General features: G+C 44.4%; 1 protein-coding gene across 1 annotated transcript; it reads right to left on the reverse strand.

Moving 5' to 3' along the window:
• Positions 1-623: 623 nt before the first annotated feature.
• On the reverse strand, positions 624-19,390 carry LOC141114114 (proline-rich protein 29-like). Its single transcript, XM_073607596.1, has 6 exons — positions 19,203-19,390; positions 13,379-13,469; positions 11,188-11,303; positions 7,150-7,355; positions 4,630-4,700; positions 624-2,481 (listed from the first exon to the last, which is right to left on the reverse strand). The coding sequence occupies exons 1-6, from the start codon at positions 19,275-19,277 to the stop codon at positions 2,450-2,452; spliced, it is 591 nt and encodes a 196-aa protein (XP_073463697.1). The 5' UTR covers positions 19,278-19,390; the 3' UTR covers positions 624-2,449.
• Between the last annotated feature and the right edge of the window lie 6,682 nt (positions 19,391-26,072).

Raw genomic sequence — 26,072 nt, forward strand, 5'->3', positions numbered from 1 at the left:
TTTTGATTGTAACATGACAAAATGTGGAAAATTTTAAGGGGTATGAATACTTTTTCAAGGCAGTGTAGCTGGAGTTGGACTTTCAGTTTTTATCTCTCACTAAAGATCAATTTAAAGCAAAATGTTCACCTAAGACTACCCTTTCCACAGGGTGACAATGGTGCTGTGTGATTTCACTGCACAATGAACAACGTTGTCATCCTGTTACAGGAAGCTGAAAAATAACAGATCTCCTGGCAGCAGGATCAACAAGTTAAGCTATGTTATGGGGGAAAAACAAAAACTGCTTTGTTACACAGTTGCATAGCTTCTAAGGTTTGAAAAAAGAAACAGGCCCATCTAGTTTAACCACTTGCCGACCGGACTATAGCCGAAAGACGGCTACAGCATGGTCTTTCAGTTCTGGGAGGGCATCCATGGATGTCATCCCAGAACCCTGCCCCTTGTGCACCCCCGGGGGCATGCATCGAGCACGCTCTGTGACCGGTGTCCTTTGAATACAGCTAGAAAAAAGAGAGACTTCCACCATGTCACATGTGGAGTCTGGTGGCCCCATCCCTAATATTTGGAACAGAGAAGGATAACCCACTAGATGGGACTTTAACAGACCACCAACTCGATGATAAAATATAATCTTTTAATAATATAGAATAAAAAACATGTATTGTCTACACATGACAAGAATACATAATATACATCACATGGAAAACAAAACAAGACATGTACAAATATAAATCATCCTGTATACCCTCCCAGGGATGGTGTACCCTAATGCCCACAGATTGGGTAAAGGGCACTTCACAGTGGCCCTTTACCATGTGATCAGCTGTGTCCAATCACAGCTGATCACATGTAAACAGACTTGCCGGTTATCGGCTCTCCTTTCCTCATGCACTGTGTCTTTGTGAGGAAAGGAGATCCGATAACCTGCAAGGTTGTCAGTACATTGTTTACACTAATAATCAGGGCATTGATCATCAGTGCCACCTCATTAACGCCCATCGGTTCAGATCAGTGCAGCCTCATCAGTGTACATCAGTGCAGCTTTATCAGTGTACATCAGTGCAGCTTTATCAGTGTACACCACTGCAGCCTCATCAGTGTGCATCAGTGCAGCCTCATCAGTGTACATCAGTGCAGCCTCATCAGCACACATAGGCTGTATTCTCAGCGAGGTCACTGGACTCTAGTGAATGAATAGGCTGCATTCTTAGTGATGTCACTGGTCTCTAGTGAAATAATAGGCTGCATTCTTAGTGATGTCACTGGTCTCTATTGAATGGATAGGCTGCATTCTTAGTGATGTCACTGGTCTCTAGTGAATGGATAGGCTGCATTCTTAGTGATGTCACTGGTCTCTAGTGAAATAATAGGCTGCATTCTTAGTGATGTCACTGGTCTCTATTGAATGGATAGGATGCATTCTTAGTGGTGTCACTGGTCTCTATTGAATGGATAGGCTGCATTCTTAGTGATGTCACTGGTCTCTGGTGAAATGATAGGCTGCATTTTCAGTGGGTTCACTGGTCTCTAGTGAATGCATAGGCTGTACTCTCAGTGATGTCACTGGTCTCTAGTGAATGGATAGGCTGTATTTTCAGTGATATCACTGGTCTCCAGTGAATGGATAGGCTGTATTTTCAGTGATATCACTGGTCTCTAGTGAGTGGATAGGCTGCATTCTCAATGATGTCACTGGTCTCTAGTGAATGGATAGGCTGTATTCTCAGTGATGTCACTGGTCTCTACTGAGTGGATAGGCTGCATTCTCAATGATGTCACTGATCTCTAGTACATGTTAAACAGAACAGAATACTTATTTTTATATATATTTAAAAAAATATATCAAAAAACACTGCAAAGAAATACACTTTACATCATTTTAAAGATCCAATTTTATAAGCATTGTTGTACATTTACACATATAAGAGGAAATTATGTCCAATTATAAACAACAGTAAATCTTATTAAAAATAAATGATTCAAGACTTGCAAAACAAGTTTCAATGTGACTGTACAATTTCCTTTAGCTCGATCTTTAGGTATATAGTGCAATGATCTGACTGATTGGATACAAATTGAATAGTTAGTTCAGATAGGTCCTCCTATTACAAATACTTAGCACTCTTATTTTGGTAGATCAAAGGTTAATTTACATAGATTGCAATGTGTATGGTGAGTCTTAAACAACTCTTCTATTTACAAACTTCTAATGTTAGCAAAGTAGGATTTCATTGCTTTGTTCTGTCACAAAGCAAAAAAACTGAGAGAAACCTCAGATAGAATCAGTCATCCGCTGCCCTGAGATGGGACCTCAGCTTGCCCTTCACGGCCCTCAAACTCAAAACCTATTAAGGCATGGCAGCTTCCATCTGGGGCTTCTCTCACAGGTCTAAATCTGATTGACTTAATGCCTCGACAGTCATGATGAGGGCCGGCTGAGGCTTGGTCACTTCCTGGCTTCGGTCAGGTCGTAGTACTCTGAAAAGACAAAAGTTCATTGTAAATATGACTTTTAATTTAATACGTAGTACAGGCACTCTCTCAACTCACTGATCTGAATTAAGGAAGATTTCAGGTTATAACACATTGCTTTCAAACTGTCTCTCTCCAGCTGAAAATCTGAAATGTAGCTGTGTGTGTAACCTGAGCTTCAGCTATTCAGTTGTATCACCACATGCCGACCGCGCTATAGCCTAAAGACAGCTACAGCACGGTCGTCCAGTTCTGGGAAATCATCTATTAATGTCCTCCCAGATCCCTGCCCCCTGCGTGCCCTCGGGGCGTGAATTGGGCGTGCTCTGATTGCTGTGTCCTTTGGACACAGCTGATCACAAATCATTGTAAAGGGCCAATCACAGTGTCCCTTTACCATGTGATCAGCATTGTCCAATCACAGCTGATCACATATAAACAGTGCCAGTTATCAGCATTTCCTTTCCTCAGTGCTGTTACTGTGTGAGGAAAGGAAAGCCGGTAACCAGGTATCCGGTGACAGGGAACATTTACACTGATCATCAGGGCACTGATCATCAGTGCCCTGATGATCAGTGCAGCCCCATAAGTACAAATCAGTGCAGCATATCAGTCAAGCATATCAGTGCCCATCAGTGCAGCCTTATCAGTGGCCATCAGTGAAGAAGAAAAATTACTTATTTGCAAAATTTTTATAACAGAAAACAAGAAAAAGCTTTAGTTTTTTGAAATTTTTGGTCTTTTTTTCGTTTGTATAGCAAAAAAATGTAAAAAAAAATGGTGAATAAATACCATCAAGAGAGACCTCCATTTGTCTCAAAAAAAATTTTAAAAATGTCATTTGGGTACAGTGTTGCATGACCGCGCAATTGTCATTCAAAGTGCGACAGCGCTGAAAGCTGAAAATTGGCCTGGGCAGGAAGGGGTTGAAAGTGCCCTGGATAGTGGATAAGTGGATAAACAGTGAGTCTACAATACACATTACCTTTAGGGCCCTTTCACACTGGGGCGGTTTGCAGGCGATATTGCGCTAATAATAGCTCCTGCAAACCGACCCGAAAGTGCCGCTGCTTTGTCTCCAGTGTGAAAGCCCCGAGGGCTTTCACACTGGAGCGGTGCGCTGGCAGGACGGTAAAAAAAGTCCTGCTAGCAGCATCTTCGGAGCGGTGAAGGAGCGGAGTGTATACCGCTCCTGCCCATTGAAATCAATGGGACAGCGTGGCTATACCACCGGCAAAGCGCCTCTGCAGAGCGGTGGTGGTTTTTAACCCTTTCTCGGCCGCTAGCAGGGGGTAAAACCGTTAGCGGACGAATACCGACTGTAAAGCGCCGCTTACAATAGCGGCGCTTTACCGCCGACGCCGCCCCAGTGTGAACGGGCCCTTAAAGTGACCCTTTCACAAAAACAGCAAGTTCCCTAATTTAGTAGGGGGCCCATTCCCCTTGATGAACACTTCACTAAACTAAAAAAAAACTCAGCTGTGGGCGCAAAAATTTAGTCTGCGTTCATGGCCGGGCAGAGCAATATTCGTGCATTTTGTTAGTGTTTTATGCATGTGTACACAAGTGGTTTAAAAGTTTATTTTAAGAGTTTTTCCATGTGTATTCAAGCTTCAGACGTTCTTGTTTTAGGAAAGGGGGAGGAGACCAGTACTTACAGATTAAAAATCATGCAGAAGTACTTAATTTGCCCATTTTCAGGTGTTCCCATTCAAGTCTATGGGGCTTTTTAGAGCGTCAGGTGTTGAGCTACAGACACCTGAGCACTCGTATGTGAATAGTCACCATTGAAATACATGGGATTTAGGATGTTGAGTATTTTTGAGCTACAAAACACTCAGGTGTGATTTGGGCCTTAGGTGATATACTTTCCCTGTGGAGCATGGGCTGTACCTCTGCAGCCATGCACCCATCCAAGCTCTCTGGATGAAGCTCAGAGAAGCAGGCAGAGTCAGGTCCCTGAACTATGCTTCATCACCTAATGCCAGGCTCAAGCTACTCACCTACCAGCTTTTATGGACAACAACAATAAAAGGACAGGGATTATATAGGGTTGGGGATTACATGAAAACCTGAATCTTACAGAAAATAATTAACTTTTCAAGAGATCATAGCGATGCGATGTATCCCAATACATTCAAAATAAAAAATTACCTGTAGCTGGAGGAACATCAGCACCAACAGTTCCGGTGGCACTCAGAGGAGGAGGTGGGGGTACCGGCCGCCTGTGGAATAAAGACCAGTTACAACTCATGTTTGTTGACATCTTTGTTACATGCATTTTAAAGTTCCTTCTCACTACTTAGGAACTACAGTTGCAGCAATAATCCAGAAGCCTCATCTGCTAATCCTCCAGCTCCACAAACTTCTGGATATTGAACCTGCTACTCCGTCCACCAACCACACCTGATTCTCTCCATCTGAAGTTCAGTGTCTTCACCCACACCTTCCATTCCATGGTTCAAAAACACTTAATTATCCTTAGTAATATCTGGTCCCTCTACATATAAGCCTGAATGGTTGTAAGGAGGTTCCTCATTCTGTCTATCCATCCCCCATGTTGCCCACTGTGTTAAATGGGCCCCCTAATCAGCTAAAGTTACTGAGCAAATAAAACTAGCCTACCTTCTACCCATTAAAAAAAAAAAAGTATTAACTTTTCACTTCCCCTGAAAAATTCAAAGTTGGGCTCTGTGCAAGACTATACATACTTACCTGACCGGTGAGTCTGAACACTTCTTTCTTCAAGCAATGCATGCTCCTCATAGTCTTCAGTATTCCACAATTCCAGAATTCTTTTATGCCCGCATTCTCCACCACTTGCTGTGGCTCTTCCCACCAGCCTGGTGTCACTACTGAGTCTTGTAGTGACATAGGGGTCAAAGTCTCTTTACATTAATCATGTGCTTTGCTCTGGCAGGGCAAAGCAACTATCAGGGACCGGGGTGACCAAAAATGTGTGGCGTGCAACAGAGTGTACCAAACACAGGTAAAGTGTAAATAATATGGTTTATTAAAAGATAAGTGAACAACAAAGAAAACGCACCTCCAATACAGTAAATAGTGTAACCCAACCAGTGAACCAACAACCAGTAAACACAAAACAAACAATAGTCTAAATCCAATATGTATAGAGCATAGGATAACCGAATCGTAATCATACCGGCGCCAGGGTCAAACACGGGAGATCAAGCAGAGGGGAGCTGGGAACAAGACAGGACAGGGAAAGGGATCCAGGAGACGGACTGAACGGGTAGGAAGAAATCAGGCAGCAGGATCAGGGTCAGAGTCCAGGAACAGGAGGCGGGATGCAAGCTTCAGGAACACAGATCAGCAGCACAAGGTTTAAATACACCTCCTACAATCAGCATGCAAGGAAACCAGTGGAAATCGCCTGGCACGCGCTGGTGCGCATGTGCGCACGCATGGGTGACCAAAGATGCCCGTGCGCGCTTATGCGCATGCGTGTGCAAGGCGCCCGGCGTACATGCGCAGGAGCGCGCCTTAGTGCTAGTTGGCACCAGATGGCCCACTTAAAGGGGGGCCCAGCGGCTGATCGGTGCTGACTGGTCTTCAGCTGTGTCCCTGCTCTGGACTCTGCTATACCTGATCTCTGGTTCCTGATCCCAGCTTCTCATCTGACCCGTCTCTGCCTAATGCCCTGCCTGTTGACGAACCTGGCTATCCCTGTGACCTTGCTCTGGTGCCCTGCTCGGCCCTGAACTACTACCCGAGTGACTGCAACTACAGTCCTGCGACCAGCTGCGATTTCCTGCTCTGCAACTACAGTCCTGCGACCAGCTGCGACTTCGTGCTCTGCAACTACAGTCCAGCGACCAGCTGCAACTTCCTGCTACAGGATTCTGGGTTTCCATCTACAGGCATTCGTGTGCCTCCTGTTCTTTGGCTCCTTGTGTTCCACTCTCAGCGGGACCTGGACTGGAGATACAAGAGAGGCCGACCTCGTCATTTCAGTCTCCTTTCAGGTACGGGACACAGCATCAGGTGATGCCTGATTGCAGGGGATGATGTCAGCTCCTGACTGCCGAGAGACACCCGCTGGTGGACACTGGAACTGCAGCTTAAAGATCTGGGAGCACAGTGCCACCAGCAGGTGAATCCTCTCCTGAACGTCAGCCTCCAACTGCTGAGAGACACCCCCTGGTGGACACGGGAACTGCAGCCCATAGATCTGGGATCCAAAGTGCCACCAGAAACCTTTCCCCACAGCAACAATTCATTTAACTGCTGCCCTCCACCAGCTGTTTATTCTTACCTTCCCTTCACTACCCCATTGTTCTGACCTAGTCAGAGCTTACACAGGGCTAAGGACTCTCTCCTTGCCCCCAAGTGAAAATACTAGACCTGGCCATGGTTGTACAGGAACACAGCATTACATCATGGGAGGGAGGGGAGTGAGTCACAAGGCCCACCACCATACCCCAGAGTACTGCTCATTTCTGGACCATTATATATATTGTTTTTTTTTTTTTTTTTGCACTTTTTGCATCATCTTCATTCTGTACACTGCCTTATGGGTGTTGATCTGTTGGTGGATCCTGTGTACTCACTGTGAAACCCTGATCACAATGATTGTTCAGAAAAGACCAGCATGGTGTATACAATGCCTGCATGTTGTAAATACATAAACACAGATACCCAGTTATGTCTTACTGGTCTGTGTTACGCCTCGGGGAAGACGGCTCCATGTCCATATTGAGATGCCTGATGGTTGGCTCACGTTGGGGCATTGGCACTGGCGCTGCAGGGTAAGCTGGGTATGTCATATAATTTGAATAATTTGATGGGAATGCTTCATAATGGTGATGATACACAATCTGCTCTTCCTCCTCCTCCACTTGTACTGGTACCACGCTGGGCTGAAAACAAAAAAGACATGATGGCACCAAACTAGGACAATAAACCAAATTCTATCAAAAGGTCAGAGATATATACTGACTATACATGGACCTGGGTATAACTGCCAGTTACCTATACATATCGTGCTTCCTGCTTTACCATGCTCCAGCTGTCAATTTTTTTTCTTAGTTTTGAATAAAGTGAGAAAGGGTTAGAAACCTGTTAGGCCTCTTTCTCACGGGGCGGATCAGTGATGATCCGCCCCGTGAACATCCGCTGGCTCAGCGGGGATCGTTCCGCTGATCCCCGCTGAGCAGGAAGATGACAGGTGCATCGCTGCACGCTGTGCAGCGACAGACCTGTCAGAGCGGACGATCTGTATGTCCGTTTTTCATCCTTCCGTTTTCGGATGAAAAACGGACATACATTCATCCCTATGGAGCGTCGGATGTCAGCGGTGACATGTCCGCTGACAACTGACCCCGCTCCGATCCGAAAACTTTTCCATCCGTTTTCGGATCGGATCCGTCATCATCCGATCCCCCCATAGGGGAGAGCGGCGCTCTGACAGGTGCGTCGCTGCACAGCGTGCAGCGATGCACCTGTCATCTTCCTGCTCAGCGGGGATCGGCGGAGCGATCCCCGCTGAACCAGCGGATGTTCACGGGGCGGATCATCACTGATCCGCCCCGTGTGAAAGAGGCCTTACACTTTTCGGATCGGAGCGGGGTCACATGTCACCGCTGACATCCGACGCTCCATAGGGATGAATGTATGTCCGTTTTTCATCCGAAAACGGAAGGATGAAAAACGGACATACGGATCGTCCATGTGAAAGAGGCCTAAGGTCTTAATTCTTGTCTGTGTCCCCACTGGGGCGATCTCTTCCCATTCCTGTTTGTGTCACCAGAACAGGATGTGAGGAGATAATTCCCAGCCTAAAAAAATTTTTAAAACTGTACATGCGTTCTTATCCTTCTATACTTTACCCAAAGAAAAGCCTGTGGCCTCTAGCTGGGCTTTAAGTCACCTGAAGACATTAGACGACTGACACCTGATCTGGCTGACCTGATCTTAAGCCGGCTATAGAGGGATCTTTTTTTTTTTTTATTAGCCAGCCAGCTGATCAAAAAGACAAAAACGAACAGATTCCCCCATGCACACATTCGAGGTGGATGAAGGAATTCTCCCCACAGAGCTATTGTATTCTGACAGTAGGGATTTCTCTGCTGTCAGAATACACAGATCAGTGCCGCAGCCGATTGGCTGCATGCGCTGATCAAGTGAAAATTTCCCAACATTCCCACTCAAGAGAAGCCGATCTTTAGATTGACTTCTCAGGAGTGGGATTGGCCAAATCCAGCCAGACCCTGTTTAATCGGCTGATCTTTGATCCAGTGCCGGGACAAGGTCATCTAGAGCCCAGGGCGAACATGCCAAATTGCGCCCCCCCTCCCCATAATGTATAAGCATTATGTGTCAGCAAAAATCCCCCCCCCTCCAAAAAAGATAAATCTGCATGCTTACCCCATAGGCATAAATTTCTCTTCCTCCCAATACAAATCCGCCCCTGCTGAAATCCCCTGCCCAGCATGAATCTCCACCCCCCCCCCGCGCTCAATTCCTCTCATTTCCCACATGCCCTCGGCACAAATCCACCCCCCACATGAAAAAAATCCCCCCCTCCTAGTACAAATCTTCTACCGCTCAAATTTCCCCTCTGAGAACAAATCCTCTCCCCCTACTCCAAATCCCCCCCCTTTCCAACACAAACTCTCCCTGATCCCCATCTTAGCACAACTCACCCCAATCATCCATGCTAACACAAATCCCCCCCCCCCCCCCCCAAAAAAAAAATTCTACTCCTACCATAAATCCCCTCCGCCCTACTATATCACCTTTTTTAGCACAAACCCACCAAAACTCCCCCCTCCTAGTACAAATCTTCTTCCCCCCCAACAGAAAATACCCTCAAATCACTACTCTTAGCACACCTCCCCAAATGTCCCCTCCTAGAATGATTCTTATCCCCTGCCGCCCCCCAAATTCCATCTCCCAACACAAATCCCCTCCCCCCAACCTCCTTGTGGTGCCCCCCCCCACCTCACATGATACCACAGTGCCCAGGGCAGCTGCCCCTCCTGTCCACCCCTTGTCCCAGCCCTGCTTTGATCCATCTATGGCCAGATTGTAGGAAAAATTTATTCCCCGGGGTGGAATTTCTCAGCTAAGCTCTGGAGGCCGCCAGGAGAGCCATCACAGAATGTAAACGCACACTCTGCCAGTGAAGTCATGCAATATAGACTGTGTATGTGTAGAACGGGAAAATTTGTTTCGTTTTGATTCATTATTCACATAAATTAACTCAATTAGTGTAATTTATTTAATTTGTTTTTTCCGCATTTGCTTCGTTTTTTCGAACTCAATTCAACCGAATTCGGAAGATTAGGACCAATTCAAAATCCATTTGAAATCAAATTTATTCTATTAGAATTTTGGAAGAAGTTTATATTCTATTTTACATATTCTAGGTTACATAGTAGGTGAGGTTGAAAAAAGACACAAGTCCATCAATTCCAACCTATTCTATTGTTTTTTTCTAGTTTATTCTGTTATTTCCTATTCTATTCTAATCTATTCTCTTCTGTTCTATTCAAATTTATTCTATTCGAAAATTCAAATTTCGGAAGAAGGTTATATTATTTCTATTTTATTCTATTCTATTGTTTCATTTTCTATTCTATTCAACATTCAAATTGCTGAAGAAGGTTATATTCTATTCCATTCTATTGTTTTTTTTCTATTCTATTGTTTTCTATGATTTAATTTCCTATTTTATTCTTTTATTTTCTTGTATAGTCTAATCTATTATTTTCTATTCTATTTAAATTAAAATTTATTCTATTCGGATTTCGGAAAAAGGTAATGTTCTTTCTAATTTATTCTATTCTATTGTTTTTTATATTCTATTCTTTTCTATTATTTCATTTTCAATTCTAGTCTATTGTTTTATTTTCTGTTCTATTCCTTTATTCATTATTCTATCCCTTTATTTTCTATTCTAGTTTTTTCCATTCTTTTCTTTTGTATTCTGTTTTGTTTTACTCTATTATATTCCATTCTATTATTTTCTTTTCTATTCTATTTTATTCTCCTCTGAAATTCGAATTTAATTCGAATTTCGTCTGAAATTTTCGTTTCGTCATTTTTTTGATTTGTTTAAATTCGTTACAATTGTAAATCGGAAATTCGGATACATCCGAATTCCCGAATAATGGAAAATTCGTACGCATTTCGATTCAGAACAAACGGACCGCACATGTCTAATACAATACACACAAAGATCTTTCTACAGAATATTCTTGTGGTAGTTATGTTTCTGGATAATTTACTGCTCCTTTTATCAAAATCTATCATTTCACTCCATCTAAACAATACACACTTCATAGGGCCTGTTCTATAACTGATTTTATCTCAGCAGTTGTCCAGCAAGGATTCTAATTGCAGTGTCTGATATACAGCAATCTGTACAATAAATAAAATCATGGTACAACAAACATGAAGAATCATTAAAATCCAAAACTAAATGACTTTCAGGTAAACATTGGAATATATATCAAGATCCATAGTGACTGAAAATAGAAAGTTTCCCTTTTAAAGGATTTAAAATAAACCCACAGACTGGATCGGTATAGTTGTTTTGTCCAGTAACTCAAAGAACAATGTACATACTGCACTAACCAACAGTAATTAGCAATCATCTCTCATTGTTCTGAACTGGTGAAAGATTAAATCTGATTGGCTGGTTTGCTTTGGCATTCTGAACATCAGAAGTGCAGTTTGGCCACCTACCACTGGGGGAGGCTGTGCTGCCCCATATCCAAAGCTGGACAGAGCCGACATTGCCATATTGTTCATTATGACTTGATGCATCTGGGCGTTCTGTATCATCATCAGATCGACCAAATCTGGGAATAGAAGACATATTTGTTTTCAGGGAGCCATCACACATAATGTAATAAAATATTATAGTCGTATGATTTATGTAAATGATGTGAGACATTATTGTGAAGGGGTAATGCATTATTGTGTAGGGGTGGTGCAATGCATTTTAACAATGCAACACAGTGGTTACTTTTGTTTTTTAACTTTATTGGCCACCGCAGCTCAACTGACATGGTGCAAAAGAGCCCTTGAGCAACTTTTTTTTAGTTATAAAGAACTCAAAAATTCCAAAAAATTGTAAATTCGAAAAAAATCGTAAATTCGGGAATTTGAAAAAAAAAAACGTAAATTCGGAAATTTAAAAAAAAATCGTAAATTCGGGAATTCAAAAAAAAAAGGGAAGGTATTGGAATTTCCTTTCAAATTTGGCTGTTAGTGAATATAATGAATACGAATTTATCCGAAGTTACAAATTATCCGAAATAACGAATGCTGCATCTAAACGAATAGACCGTAACTAATCAATAATAATAAATTACAAATAATAATAATAATAATAAAAACGTTTTATTATTATTCATTTGTTCCGTTCCATTTGTTTAGATGCGGCATTCGTTATTTCTGATAATTCGTAACTTCGTATGAATTCGTATTTGTTACGTTCACTAACAGCCAAATTTAAAAGGATTCCAATACCTGTAATTTAAAGGGTAAGTTCACCTTTATAGAAAACTCTGTAAGGTGAAGTTACTCAGGTCCCCCTCCTCACAAGCCCCCCCCCCCCCCCCCGGGTCCCGCTGACCTGGACCGCCGCAATCTCCGGTTCTAAGCCCCGATATATCCACGTCAGGAGTCCGGGGCTTAGAAACTCTCTCTGCAGCCACGTGTCTTCCCCATAGCTGACAGGACGGGCTATGCGGCTGCTGATTGGTCGGCGCCACCCATGTGATGGCACTGACCAATTAGAATGCTCCAAAACATCCCCCTGACGAGGGACGTTTTGGACATTCAGCTCAGGGGATTTCTAAGCCCCGGACACCTGGCGCGGATATACCGGGGCTTAGAACCGGAGATTGCGGCGGTCCAGGTCAGCGGGACCAGGGGGCGGGGGGAGGGGGACCTGAGTAAGTTCACCTTACAGAGTTTTCTGTAAAGGTGAACTTACCCTTTAATAGTTAGTAATAGTTAAGTTATTATTAGTTAGTTATTATTTTAGATTTCCGAATTTTTCGAATTTCCAAATTACCGTTTTTTTTTCAAATTTACGAACTTACGATATTACGAATATTTCCGTTTTGTTTTTTTTTTTCCGTTATTTCTCTGAATTTATGAATTGCGATCATAACGAATGACCCGAAAAACTAAAAAAAAAGAACGAATAAAACGAAAACGAACACATTTTTCGGCAGTGCACATGTCTAATGGATAGGGGGGCGGCACCCCTGCGCCCCGTAAGGAGCGGCCACCACTGATCACATTGTAATGTGTATCCATAGGAATAAACAGGAATGCTTAGCCATGCTGAACATTTGCCTTTATGGAAGTCAGCTATGTCAGAAGTCAGTTGGATTGGGGTTGCATGAGTCCCTCCTGTATCTTCAGGGCACATTGACAGTGACCAATCATCTCCATGTTTCTTTCTCTAGCTGTCATCAGGGTTGCCAACTGCCAGTAAATTTACTGACAGTTCGTAAAAATCAGTGATTTTTTTTTACAACTGCCAGTAAATATCAGTGGCTGATCATTTCATGCTGTGTTGACTTTTTAAGTGTAACTAAAGCAAATGACTTTGTTATCGGTATTGTCAGTGTTTCCATATAATGTTTATACTGTTCAAATATTCACTATGTTAGTTTTCAATAGGAGTTCTGTAATTTCTCAGGTTGTCAGTAAAAAATGTGCTCCGCCAGTAAATTTGCCATGTTTTGTCAGTAAAAAATGCTGCGGGAGGTTGGCTACCCTGGCTGTCATCTTTTGGTGCTGGTTTAATCTGATTGGTCACTCAAGGCTAATGCTGCTTGATTGCATAAACCTGGTAAACAGGTCAAAGTTTTATCCTAAATCATGCTAACCATGAGATAATATGGATATATCTCACCTTCTTTGGCGCGGCCTTGTCTGATTGGATACGAGAGAGGAGGGATAAAGTCTGTGTGAAGCTGCTGGATTATGGTTGGCTGTTGAGAAACCTTTCAAAAAACATAAATAGGGATGTTTATTTGTTGTTTTGCTTTTCAATACGATCTTTCTATTTGATTTCTAGTTTTTATTTGATTCATGATTTAGTATTATTATCATAATTTTTGTAATTTCATTGAATAACATATTTGATTTGTATTAAAATGGTAATAAACTCACTTTTTTGACTTGTACCTACAGGAAAGCCTATAATAAGGCTTACCTTGTGGGTACAGTGAATATCTCCTAAACTTGCATTGTTTATGAGATATTCACACTGCATGCAGCTGGTGACGTCACGGCACATGCGTTCTGAAGGTCCGGCATACTGTGCCGGACCTTCAGAGCTCGTACCGTAAACAGGAGCTCCCGCAGGCATGCGCGGGAGTGACATCATCACGGCTCCGGCCACCCTTGTAGACGGTGGTCACGAATCAGAAGGAAGACCTGGTGAAGATGGAAGTCCTTGCAGGGGATTTTTATTTTTTAATCTGCAGTTTACTATATATTTTTTTTTTTACTTTATGAAGAAATTTGGCTTTATTGGATATGTTTTTTTTTTTCCAAATATTTTTATTGAAAATTTGCAATTTACAAGCCTCAAACAGAACCAGAAAGGGATAGACTTACAAAGCTTGTATCTAATCCACTACCAATGTTTCCTTTTACTGCATTGATATTTGATATTATGTCTTTGTACTTAATATCATGCCGTTTTGATCACATTAACATATATGTAAATAAGTAACTATTACCAAATTATTCATGTATAGTGGAAGCATGTATGAGCAATTTGGATTTAACTGTTAATGTAATCAATTAATCTGTATAATATAAAGTAAAAACGTAAGAAAGAAAACAGAAATAAAATAAAATAGCATAAAGAAAAATCCTTTATATTTGATCAACAACAAATAATCATTTTTTTCACCACTATTATTGTTTGTATTATTGTATTGTATACTATTTGTTGTATGTTTTTATTATTATTATTGTTATCATCATCACTATTATTATTATTATTGTTATTATCATCATCACTATTAATAATAATAATAGTGATGATGATAATAATAATAATAATATCATCATCATCACTATTATTATTATTATTATTATCATCATCATCATCACTATTATTAATAATATTAATAATAGTGATGATGATAATAATAATAATATCATCATCGTCACTATTATTATTATTAATTTCATTGAACAACATTTAGTTGATTTTTATTGATTATCACTATTATCATCACTATTTTTAATAATTTTATTGAATAACATTTATTTAATGTCAATCTTTTTTAGGAATCATATGCATTTATATTTGTTTATAAGACATTTCTAAATGGAAATAAATAACTGTAATTATTTTAAAAATATAATGCATTAAGGTGGTTTCAGATTTGCTGCATTTAGAAAAAAATGTAAATCCGTGTATCCAGCAGCAGATTAGATACTCTGAACACATCGCATGTACATTTACCAACAGCAGAAAGTGATCTGAGAAGTCTAAAGTTTGTCATTCCTAGATCAATTTCTCTTACATTAAAATAAAAAAAATGAGGGCGAAAAGGTTTAGCTTGAGTTTGGCTTTCATTTTTTTGTCTCCCACCAAACATCTATTTAACCACTTCAGCCCCAGAAGGTTTTACCCCCTTTCTGACCTGAGCACTTTTTACAATTTGGCACTGCGTCGCTTTAACTGGTAATTGCGCGGTCATGCAATGCTGTACCCAAACGAAATTTGCGTCCTTTTTTTCCCACAAATAGAGCTTTCTTTTGGTGGTATTTGATCACCGCTGCATTTTTTATTATTTGCGCTATACACAAAAAAAGAGCGACAATTTTGAAAAAAAACAATATTATTTCCTTTTTGTTATAATAAATTTCCCCAAAAATGTTTCTTTTTTTTCTTCATCAGTTTAGGCCAATATATATTCTTCTACATATTGTTGGTAAAAAAAAAAAATCGCAATGAGCGTATATTGGTTGCGCAAAAGTTATAGTGTCTACAAAATAGGGAAAACCAAACACATACAAATCAATGGTAATAAAGATAGCAGCAGAGTTAGGCCCCTTTCACACGATCGGACCGTTCAGGTCCGCCTGTCAGTTTTGACGGCGGACCTGAACGGGCGCTCCATGTTAGCCTATGGAGCGTCGGATGTCAGCGGAGACATGTCCGCTGACATCCGACCCCGTCCGATCCGCTAAAAGCAGACGTATGGCTCTACGTCCAGATCCGTCGCTGGCGGATCGGATCGGGTGAGATCTGACGAAAACGGACACGCTGTCCGTTTTCGTCCGATCCCTCCATAGGCGGCAGCGGCGCCTGACAAGCCCCTCCCCGCTCAGTGAGCAGAGAGGGACCTGTCATCCGCCGGCTCAGCGGAGATCAACGGACTGATCTCCCGCTGAGCCAGCGGAACGAGGCGGTCTCCGTGGAAACGGAGCCCGCCTCGTGTGAAAGGGGCCTTAGTGAGATAAGACAGAGGAGAGAGCTATAGAATGCAGGGGGGGGGGATACTAGTCACAGAGGGGGTCATAAAACGTTAGCATAATGTGTAAGGAAACCAATATCTAAATTCAGAAGTCATTCTTTTGACACGAAAAATAACGGCCTGAATTTAGATATTGGTTTCCTTACACATTATGCTAAAGTTTTACGACCCCCTCTGTGACTAGTATCCCCCCCCCCCCCCTGCATTTTATAGCTCTCCCTCTGTCTTATCTCACTAACTCTGCTGCTATCTTTATTACCATTGATTTGTATGTGTTTGGTTTTCCCTTTTTTTTTTTTTTTCTTTAACATGTTGCTTAAAAATTTGTGAATCAGTACTGCTTGGACCTTGAAGAAGGGGGCATACCCCGAAAGCTTGTCCTGAAAAGTTGTATGTTAGTGCAAATAAAAAAAGTATCATGGACAGTATTCAATTTTCTCTGTCACAATTGCACTAATACGGCTACAATCAAATCAAGTACAAAATAGGGGAAAGATTTATGGCATTTTTATGGCATATTTTTTTATTACTAGTAATGGCGGTGATCTGCGATTTTTAGCGTTATTGCAACATTGCGGCGGACAGATCGGACACTTTAGACACATTTTTGGGACCACTGACATTTATACAGCGATCAGTGCTATAAAAATGCACTGATTACTGTGTAAATGACACTGGTAGGGAAGGGGATAACACTAGGGGGCGATCAAGGGGTTAAATGAGTGTTCCCTCAGTGTGTTCTAACTGTATGGGGATAGGACTGAGTAGGAGAGGAGACATTACGCTGTTCCTACTTACTAGGAACAAACGACATGTCTCCTCTCCTCTGACAGCACAGGGATTTGTGCGTTTACACACACAAATCCCGTGCTGGCGCTCACGCGTGTGATCGGCAATGCGCGTCGGGACCCTCGCCATGCAGCGGGTGCGTGCGCGCCCTCTGGCGGATCTTAAAGTAACCCTGTACCTGTACGGGGTTTCTTGTAGCGGTGCCATTGTGCCACAGTATATGTACGCGAGCCGGTCGAGAACCGGGGTGACGAGGCTGTCACTGCTGACCCAGAACAAGTATGCAGATAAGGAGTCAGTCTCATACCTCCCAACTTTTTGAGATGGGAATGAGGGACACCTATCAGCAAAAGTATAGGACACACCCCTTGCCACACCCCCTTAAAGGAGAATTGTACAAAAAACAAGATTGGTTAAACCCACTTTTTTTACCACTACTATTCCTTTATATTGACTTTTGGAATTTACAAATCCAGCAATTTAGAAATCAGATGAAAGGTTTAGCACTGGGAAACACCTTTTGAGAGAGAAAAAGTGCATTTTATATACAACTATATAGATCAGACCAAAATGAGGGACAAATGAGGAGGAAAGAGGGACAGAGGGACATTGCTCCAAATCAGGGACAGTCCCTCGAAATCAGGGACAGTTGGGAGCTATACAGTCTTCTACGTTTTCTTTAACTCTCCTGATGTGCATACTTGTCCCAGCAAGATCAAAGCAGCAGCATGCTGGATTTGTGAAACAGGAAAGAACATTCAATACATGTTAAAAAAAAAAAAAATGTCCTGCTTCAGTTCGAGGGGGAGTCTGGTGGGCTGAGTCACCCAAATGGCTTTTAGCAGGAAGACCTCCTAGCATAATTCCTGGCTCCATTATTAGTGACCTACAAGCATCCCAATACAAACTGCATTTTCCAATGACTGAAATCCATGTTGGGTTGACTGACCCAACAAACAAGTACACTATTAAAATGCAACTTCAGCCAAAACTGGTGATTTTGTTTTTGGATAGAGCGGAAAAGCGTCAGAATTCCTCTCAAAATCTGAGATCTTGATGGAGAAATTTCATCTCACTTCCTGTCCCAATGACAACGTTATCACAGGGGGTGCTTGGAAATCTGCAATGGGGACACAGACAGCAATAAAAACTGTGTGTGTGCTGTCCCTATTGGAAGAATGTTCCCTGACTTCCTGTTCTGGCGACAACGCTTTCATCAGAACAGGAAGTCAAGAGAAATTATTATTATTATTCAGGATTTATATAGCGCCAACAATTTGCGCAGCGCTTTACAACATGGGGGCAGACAGTGCAGTTACAATACAATTCAATACAGGAAGGAACAGAGGGCCCTGCTCATTAGAGCTTACACTCTAGAAGGGAGTCCTGGGGGGGGGGGGGGGGGTTCTCATTCTTTCCTTTTTGGCTCCATTCACACTTGTACAACTCCAAAGTTGCGCCGACTTTGGAGTGCAACTTTGATGCAACTTTGGATGGGTGCAGCTTGAATACAACTGTGGCTTTGAGGCTGGGTTTCCACTATTGCGACCCCAAAGTTGTGCGATTTACAGTGCGACTTTGCAATGCGATTTTTGATGCAATGTCATACGACCGGTGAGAACCATGCAAGAACATGTCGCACCGAAGTCAGAACAAAATAGTGCAAAAAACTTTTGTGGAGTTGCTGCAACTTGAGTCTCACCAATTAGAACAGGGACCATTGAAATACATGGGTTTTGACTTGTCATGCGACTTCACATGTAATACTTCATATTCCCATCACACACGTTCCTGGTCTAAGCTCTCAAGATATGGGTGCTGCAGCAACAACCAGCTGGATACTGGTTCAAGTCAAAGTAGATATTTGCCAGAACACCAGGGATCAGCACAAAGTGGCCTCCAAACGGGTAATTTATTGCATGATCTTAACACAAGAAAGGTGCAACGTTTCAGAGTCACGCAGGACCCCTTCATCAGGAATGCGACTTCACATGTGTCGCACAACTCGCAGTTGTGGAAACAGAGCCTGACCAATGTTAATGGACAACTGTTGCACAACTGTTGCATTGTATAACATTCAGGTACGACTTTCATGCAACTTTTGGGGGTTAACATTGAAGTCTATGGCCCTCTAGTTGCATGAAAGTCGGACCAAAGTAGTGCATGAACTACTTTGAAGTTGCTGCAACTTTAAGTCATACAAATATTAATGGTTATCATTGGAAAACATAGGGAACGACTTGTCATGCAACTTTGATGTCCAAAGTTGCATGACAAGTCGCACAAGTGTGAATAGAGCGTTTAAGAAACGTTTTGAGCTTTTTTAACAGAGCAAAGTAAAATGATAATGTACAAGGTGCAGAAAAGCATTAAAAAAAAAACAGATTCCCGTAAATAGGAGTGATCACAGCTGAGTATGAAATAAGCTGTTCTCAGGGTACTCACCATAGGAGGGATGATGTGGACTCCAGGGTAAGGATTGCTGTATAGATTGGGGTCTGTAGGCCAGTGCTGGGACATAGTAGAAGTCAGGGATGGTGATGATGGAGGTATAATGAAGGCACAGAAGGCTGACGCTCACATCTCATTGATGGAGGCTTGGTCTACAAGGATCAGTGGCTGCTGTGGAGACGGTGTATACACAAACAGCCTGGAGCATATTTGCTGTGTACACAATTACACCACACTGTAATTTAATAGCTCATGGTTGTCTGCTAGGATCAGATGATCCCCTGGCTTCAAACCCGACTGGAGCCTCCATGATAGCAAGGCGTGAACGTTTAAAGCGTTTCTAACCCCCCAAGAACAAAGATCTCATTTATCACAGCTTACAGGTCCTTAGATGTGGTGTCTACAATTATTTTCTTTATTTTCTTTATTTATAATTATTCAATGATTTATAAATAAATTGTTTTCTTTATTTAAGGCTTCTTTCTTTTCACCTGGTGATCCTGCCAGTAATACACTTCCTGTCCTAGGGTGACAACACTCACTCACCATACTGTATATCTAATGCCGCGTACACATGAGCGGACTTTACGACAGACTTGGTCCGGAGTCCGTCGGACAATTCGATCGTGTGTGGGCTCCAGCGGAATTTTTTTTCCCCAAAAGGTCCACGGATCTAGAAATGACACATGTTTCAAATCTTTCCGATGGACTCGAGTCCGGTCGAAAAGTCCGCTTGTCTGTATGCTAGTCCGACGGACAAAAACCGAAGCTAGGGCAGCTATTGGCTACTGGCTATGAACTTCCTTGTTCCAGTCCGGTCGTACGCCATCACGTACGAATCCGTCGGACTTTGGTTGATCGTGTGTAGGCAAGTCCGTTCATTCGGAAAGTCCGTCGGAAAGTCCGTCGAAAAGTCCGCCAGACCTAGTCCGTCGAAAAGTCCGCCTGTGTGTACGCGGCATTATACCTCCCAACATCAGAAGCTGAGAAGGAGATACAACCTGGAAAAGAGGAAACATGCGGCATGCAGTATGTACAGCATTGAAAACTGGGTGTGGCTAAGTCGGGTTTAATATTGGGCGTGCCCCAATGAAACATTTATAAATATAGTGATAAATACAGTGTTTAATGAGGGGACATGGGGTATTGGTGCTCTATGAAAGAAGAGGGGGGACCGAATAACCTGTGGAGGGAGAGGGGGACACTGGTACTCTGTGGAGGGAGAGGGGGGACACTGGTATTCTGTGGAGGGAGAGGGGGGACACTGGTATTCTGTGGAGGGAAAGGAGGACATTGGTACTCTGTGGAGGGAGAGGAGGACATTGGTACTCTGTGGAGGGAAAGGGGGGACACTGGTATTCTGTGGAGGGAGAGGGGGGACACTGGTATTCTGTGGAGGGAGAGGGGGGACACTGGTACTCTGTGGAGGGAGAGGGGGGACACTGGTACTCTGTGGAGGGAGAGGGGGGACACTGGTACTCTGTGGAGGGAGAGGGGGGACACTGGTACTCTGTGGAGGGAGAGGGGGGACACTGGTACTCTGTGGAGGGAGAGGAGGGACACTGGTACTCTGTGGAGGGAGAGGGGGGACACTGGTATTCTGTGGAGGGAGAGGAGGGACACTGGTACTCTGTGGAGGGAGAGGAGGACATTGGTACTCTGTGGAGGGAGAGGGGGGACACTGGTATTCTGTGGAGGGAGAGGGGGGACACTGGTATTCTGTGGAGGGAGAGGGGGGACACTGGTACTCTGTGGAGGGAGGGGGGGGGACACTGGTACTCTGTGGAGGGAGAGGGGGGACACTGGTACTATGTGGAGGGAGAGGAGGGACACTGGTACTCTGTGGAGGGAGAGGGGGGACACTGGTATTCTGTGGAGGGAGAGGGGGACACTGGTACTCTGTGGAGGAAGAGGGGGGACACTGGTATTCTGTGGAGGGAGAGGGGGGACACTGGTACTCTGTGGAGGGAGAGGGGGGACACTGGTATTCTGTGGAGGGAGAGGGGGGACACTGGTACTCTGTGGAGGGAGAGGGGGGACACTGGTACTCTGTGGAGGGAGAGGGGGGACACTGGTACTCTGTGGAGGGAGAGGAGGGACACTGGTACTCTGTGGAGGGAGAGGGGGGACACTGGTATTCTGTGGAGGGAGAGGGGGACACTGGTACTCTGTGGAGGGAGAGGAGGACATTGGTACTCTGTGGAGGGAGAGGGGGGACACTGGTATTCTGTGGAGGGAGAGGGGGGACACTGGTATTCTGTGGAGGGAGAGGGGGGACACTGGTACTCTGTGGAGGGAGAGGGGGGGACACTGGTACTCTGTGGAGGGAGAGGGGGGACACTGGTACTCTGTGGAGGGAGAGGGGGGACACTGGTACTCTGTGGAGGGAGAGGGGGGGACACTGGTACTCTGTGGAGGGAGAGGGGGGACACTGGTATTCTGTGGAGGGAGAGGGGGGACACTGGTATTCTGTGTAGGGAGAGGGGGGACACTGGTACTCTGTGGAGGGAGAGGGGGGGACACTGGTACTCTGTGGAGGGAGAGGGGGGACACTGGTACTCTGTGGAGGGAGAGGGGGGACACTGGTATTCTGTGGAGGGAGAGGGGGGGGACACTGGTACTCTGTGGAGGGAGAGGGGGGACACTGGTACTCTGTGGCGGGAGAGGGGGGACACTGGTACTCTGTGGAGGGAAAGGGGGGGCACTGGTATTCTGTGGAGGGAGAGGGGGGACAGTGGTATTCTGCAGAGGGAGAGGGGGGACACTGGTACTCTGTGGAGGGAGAGGGGGGACACTGGTATTCTGTGGAGTGAGAGGGGGGGACACTGGTACTCTGTGGATAGAGAGGGGGGACACTGGTATTCTGTGGAGTGAGAGGGGGGGACACTGGTACTCTGTGGAGAGAGAGGGGGGACACTGGTACTCTGTGGCGGGAGAGGGGGGACACTGGTACTCTGTGTTCAATAAGTTTTTATTGAAGAATATTTAAACATTGTACAGTATTGGTATACATATACAGTGGTAAGGCACATGGACCCCCATAGACAAATAAACCACTAACAAGAAAGTTTTGTCAAATCTATAATAGAACCCGCAACAGAGGGCCGAACATTACTTCTAACTACTGCGTAGTCTTCAAATTAGAGATATCATCCTTCCTAATATTTAGAGCTAGGTATCCATGGTACCTATTCCCATTTAAAATATTTCTCTTACCACCAACTGTACTCAAAAGTTAGTTAACAAAAAAGAAGAAAAACTGGAAATGAAGAGAAAAGAGAGTAGAGAAAAAAGAAAAAAGAAGGAAAGTGGGGGGGGGGGGGAGTTTCCAGTCTTAGCAGAATTCCTTCAGACAATGCAGGTAAATTCAACTACATACTCTATTGAGACATTATTTCTGCATACTCTGCTGAGAACTTAAACGCGAACCAACAGGACCATATCTTAGTAGCTAGATCAGATTTATTGCGTAATGTGAGCGTACTGCTTTCCATGTGATAGATATGATCAACCTCATTTAGCCATTGACGCATTGTGGGGATAATTTGTTGTTTCCAATATTTTGGTATAAGCATTTTGGCCGCGTTTAAAAGATGGGGTGTAATGGATTTTTTATATGCTCCTGTTGGTTCATTTGTGCAATGAAATAGTATTACCCACGGGTCATTGACAACTTCAAACCCTTGTATTTTTTTTATCCAGAATAAAATGTTGGACCAATATGGTTTGATTAGGAGGCATCCCCACCAGATATGGGCATGAGTCCCTTTTTCCCCACAACCTCTCCAACAGAGATCTGATTTGGCTGGGAACATTCCGTGTAACACTACCGGAGAGTAATGCCACACTAGTACTCTGTGGCGGGAGAGGGGGGACACTGGTACTCTGTGGAGGGAGAGGGGGACACTGGTACTCTGTGGAGGGAGAGGGGGGACACTGGTACTCTGTGGAGGGAGAGGGGGACACTGGTACTCTGTGGAGGGAGAGGGGGGACACTGGTACTCTGTGGAGGGAGAGGGGGACACTGGTACTCTGTGGAGGGAGAGGGGGGACACTGGTACTCTGTGGAGGGAGAGGGGGACACTGGTACTCTGTGGAGGGAGAGGGGGACACTGGTACTCTGTGGAGGGAGAGGGGGACACTGGTACTCTGTGGAGGGAGAGGGGGGACACTGGTACTCTGTGGAGGGAAAGGGGGGACACTGGTACTCTGTGGAGGGAGAGGGGGACACTGGTACTCTGTGGAGGGAGAGGGGGGACACTGGTACTCTGTGGAGGGAAAGGGGGGACACTGGTACTCTGTGGAGGGAAAGGGGGGACACTGGTACTCTGTGGAGGGAGAGGGGGGACACTGGCACTCTGGAGAAGGGAACTGGTACTCTGTGGAGGGGGATCTGGTACTTTGTGAAGTAGGAGAAGGGAACTGGTACTCTGTGGAGGGGGAGGAGGACACTGGTACTCTGAGGAGGAGAAGGGTACTGGTACTCTGTGGAAGGAGGGGGAACACTGGCAACCGGTGGAGGGGGGCACTGATACTTGGTGGAGGGGGAGGGGGGAACTGGTACTTTGGTGAAGTAAGAATGGGGGACATCGGTGTCAGTGGGGGTTGTTGGTGTTCAGTGGTTACGTATCTGTCCACACTCTTGGTCCTGTGATGGTGCTTTCCTCCGCCGAGACTAAATAACTAATGTCAGCGAGGAGATCACTCCACCCAACAGAGCAGCAAAGGAGCTGAAGCCAGGTACAGGAGACAGGAGTCTCCTGTCGGCAGCGGAGCACAGCATGGATCTGCAGAATGCTGGGGGTTTTGTTAAAATGCAGAGACAGTCCCGCAGACTCCAGGACTGTAGGGAGGTACTGTATGATCTAGGAGAGAAAGTGTATTCGTACTATAGAAATTCTCCTCTTTGCTATAACATAGTGGAAAGTGTGCTTTAGTCCAGTGAGTGATGGAGGAATCACCACTGTTGCCTATTGTGTACAGGCAACCGTAGCTGTCTGAATAAATGAACATTTCCGGCATCGGATTGGCTGCAGTCACTGTTTGACTGACTATTTTCCAACTGTCTCCTTCAATTTTCAGATAGAAAGATGTTGGGTGGAGTGGTTCCAACAGGGACACCCAATGCGTGAACTTTAGTCGTTTTTTTAGGGACTGACTAATTTGCTTCATGTATGCCCAGCTTTAGACTGTCACCTCAAAAAGTGTCCACATTGGATGATCTCTCACCTATTCCTGTTCTGCGGACCACACCAAATTTTAAGATTTTCCCATCACTTCCAGTCTCGGTGACAGAAGTCATCAGAACAAATATTGAGACCAATAAAGCCTTCTCCTGCTAAAAAGAATCTTTTGTGGTTTTGGATAGAACTGGAAGGGGAGAGAACCTTGGTCAGCTTTTTTATTTCCTGTTGCATCCCTGAAAAGCGTTTCTTCGGTCATCAGGACATGACAGGAAAAATCTCCCCACCGGGACACAGACACCCAGAAGCAAAAACTGACATGGAATCTAACTTATGCTCGGCTCACACCTATGTGTTTGCGCAGGCTGCGTTTGCTGGAGCACGGGAGCCCGTTCATTTGAATGGACTGACGTGCCTGTGTTTCCCGCAGAAAAAGGTGCATGCACCTTTTTCAAAACACGACCCGCATGGAAATCACATGGTCATTTTGTTCATGCGATTTCCCTGTGGTTCCCGCACCTCCGCTTGCGTTTTTACATGTCTGGAGGTACCATCCAGAATGAATGGCAGCACTGCGCATGTTCACTGCAGGTGGTTGCGGGTGTAGGAATCGCACTGATGCTCTTGCCTGAGCCGTGTGGGGAGAGGAAGAGAGAGAGCTGGACTGCTGCGCTCAGGCAGGTTTGGATCCCAGTCTGAACCCACCGAAGGATCCCACCAGGAACCTGCCACTGTACTGGGCCAATCATAAGCAGAGAAGGCACCCCCTGCCCCACAGCTGCACTTCATATACATCTCGGGTTGCCACTTTTTCTTCAAGCCAAACTCGCACATATAGAGCGGCACACATAATTCTTTTTTTTTTTTTTCTTTTGTAGTAAACACTATAGCAGTGGTTCTCAACCCTGTCCTCAAGTACCCCCAACAGGCCATGTTTTGGGAATTGCTCTTAGATAAAATAGCTGTCCAAAATATCAAGCCATTGACTCTGATTTAAAGCACCTGTGCAAGATAAAGGAAAACTGCAAACATGGCCTGTTGGGGGTACTTGAGGACAGGGTTGAGAACCACTGCACTATAGGATTGTAACAGGCTGGGACACCTTTGGTGGCAACCCTATATACATCCCTTGTATGATGGGGAACGGCTTGACTGCTTATGATTCAAAATCCGGACTGTCCAGGTGAATCCTGGACAGGTGGAAACCCTATATACATCCCTTGTATGGCGGGGAACGCCTCGACTGCTTATGATTTAAAATCAGGACTGTCTGGGTGAGGACAGGTGGTAACCCTATAAACGTCCCTTGTATGATGGGGAACGCCTCGACTGCTTTTGATTCAAAATCCGGACTGTCCGAGTGAATCCTGGACAGGTGGCAACCCTATATACGTCCCTTGTATGGCGGGGAACGCCTCGACTGCTTATGATTGGAACAGTACAATGACAACTTCTTGGTGGGATCACTCAGGTGGGTTCAGACTGGGATCCAAAAGGTTAAAAAAATGTTCAGGTTACAAGTACACTTTTTAGCTCATTACACTGCACATGCCAAATCATGCTGTGGCCATGAAAGGGTTACCTGGCCCAAATCCCCCCCTCCTCCAGATGTCTATTATCCCTGGAGGGTCATAGAAGACACAGGTAGAAGAAGGAAAGCTTCTCCCACCTCCCCTACTGC

This window comes from Aquarana catesbeiana, linkage group LG12, assembly GCF_042186555.1.
Source record: "Aquarana catesbeiana isolate 2022-GZ linkage group LG12, ASM4218655v1, whole genome shotgun sequence".
NCBI classification, from domain to species: Eukaryota; Metazoa; Chordata; class Amphibia; order Anura; family Ranidae; genus Aquarana; species Aquarana catesbeiana.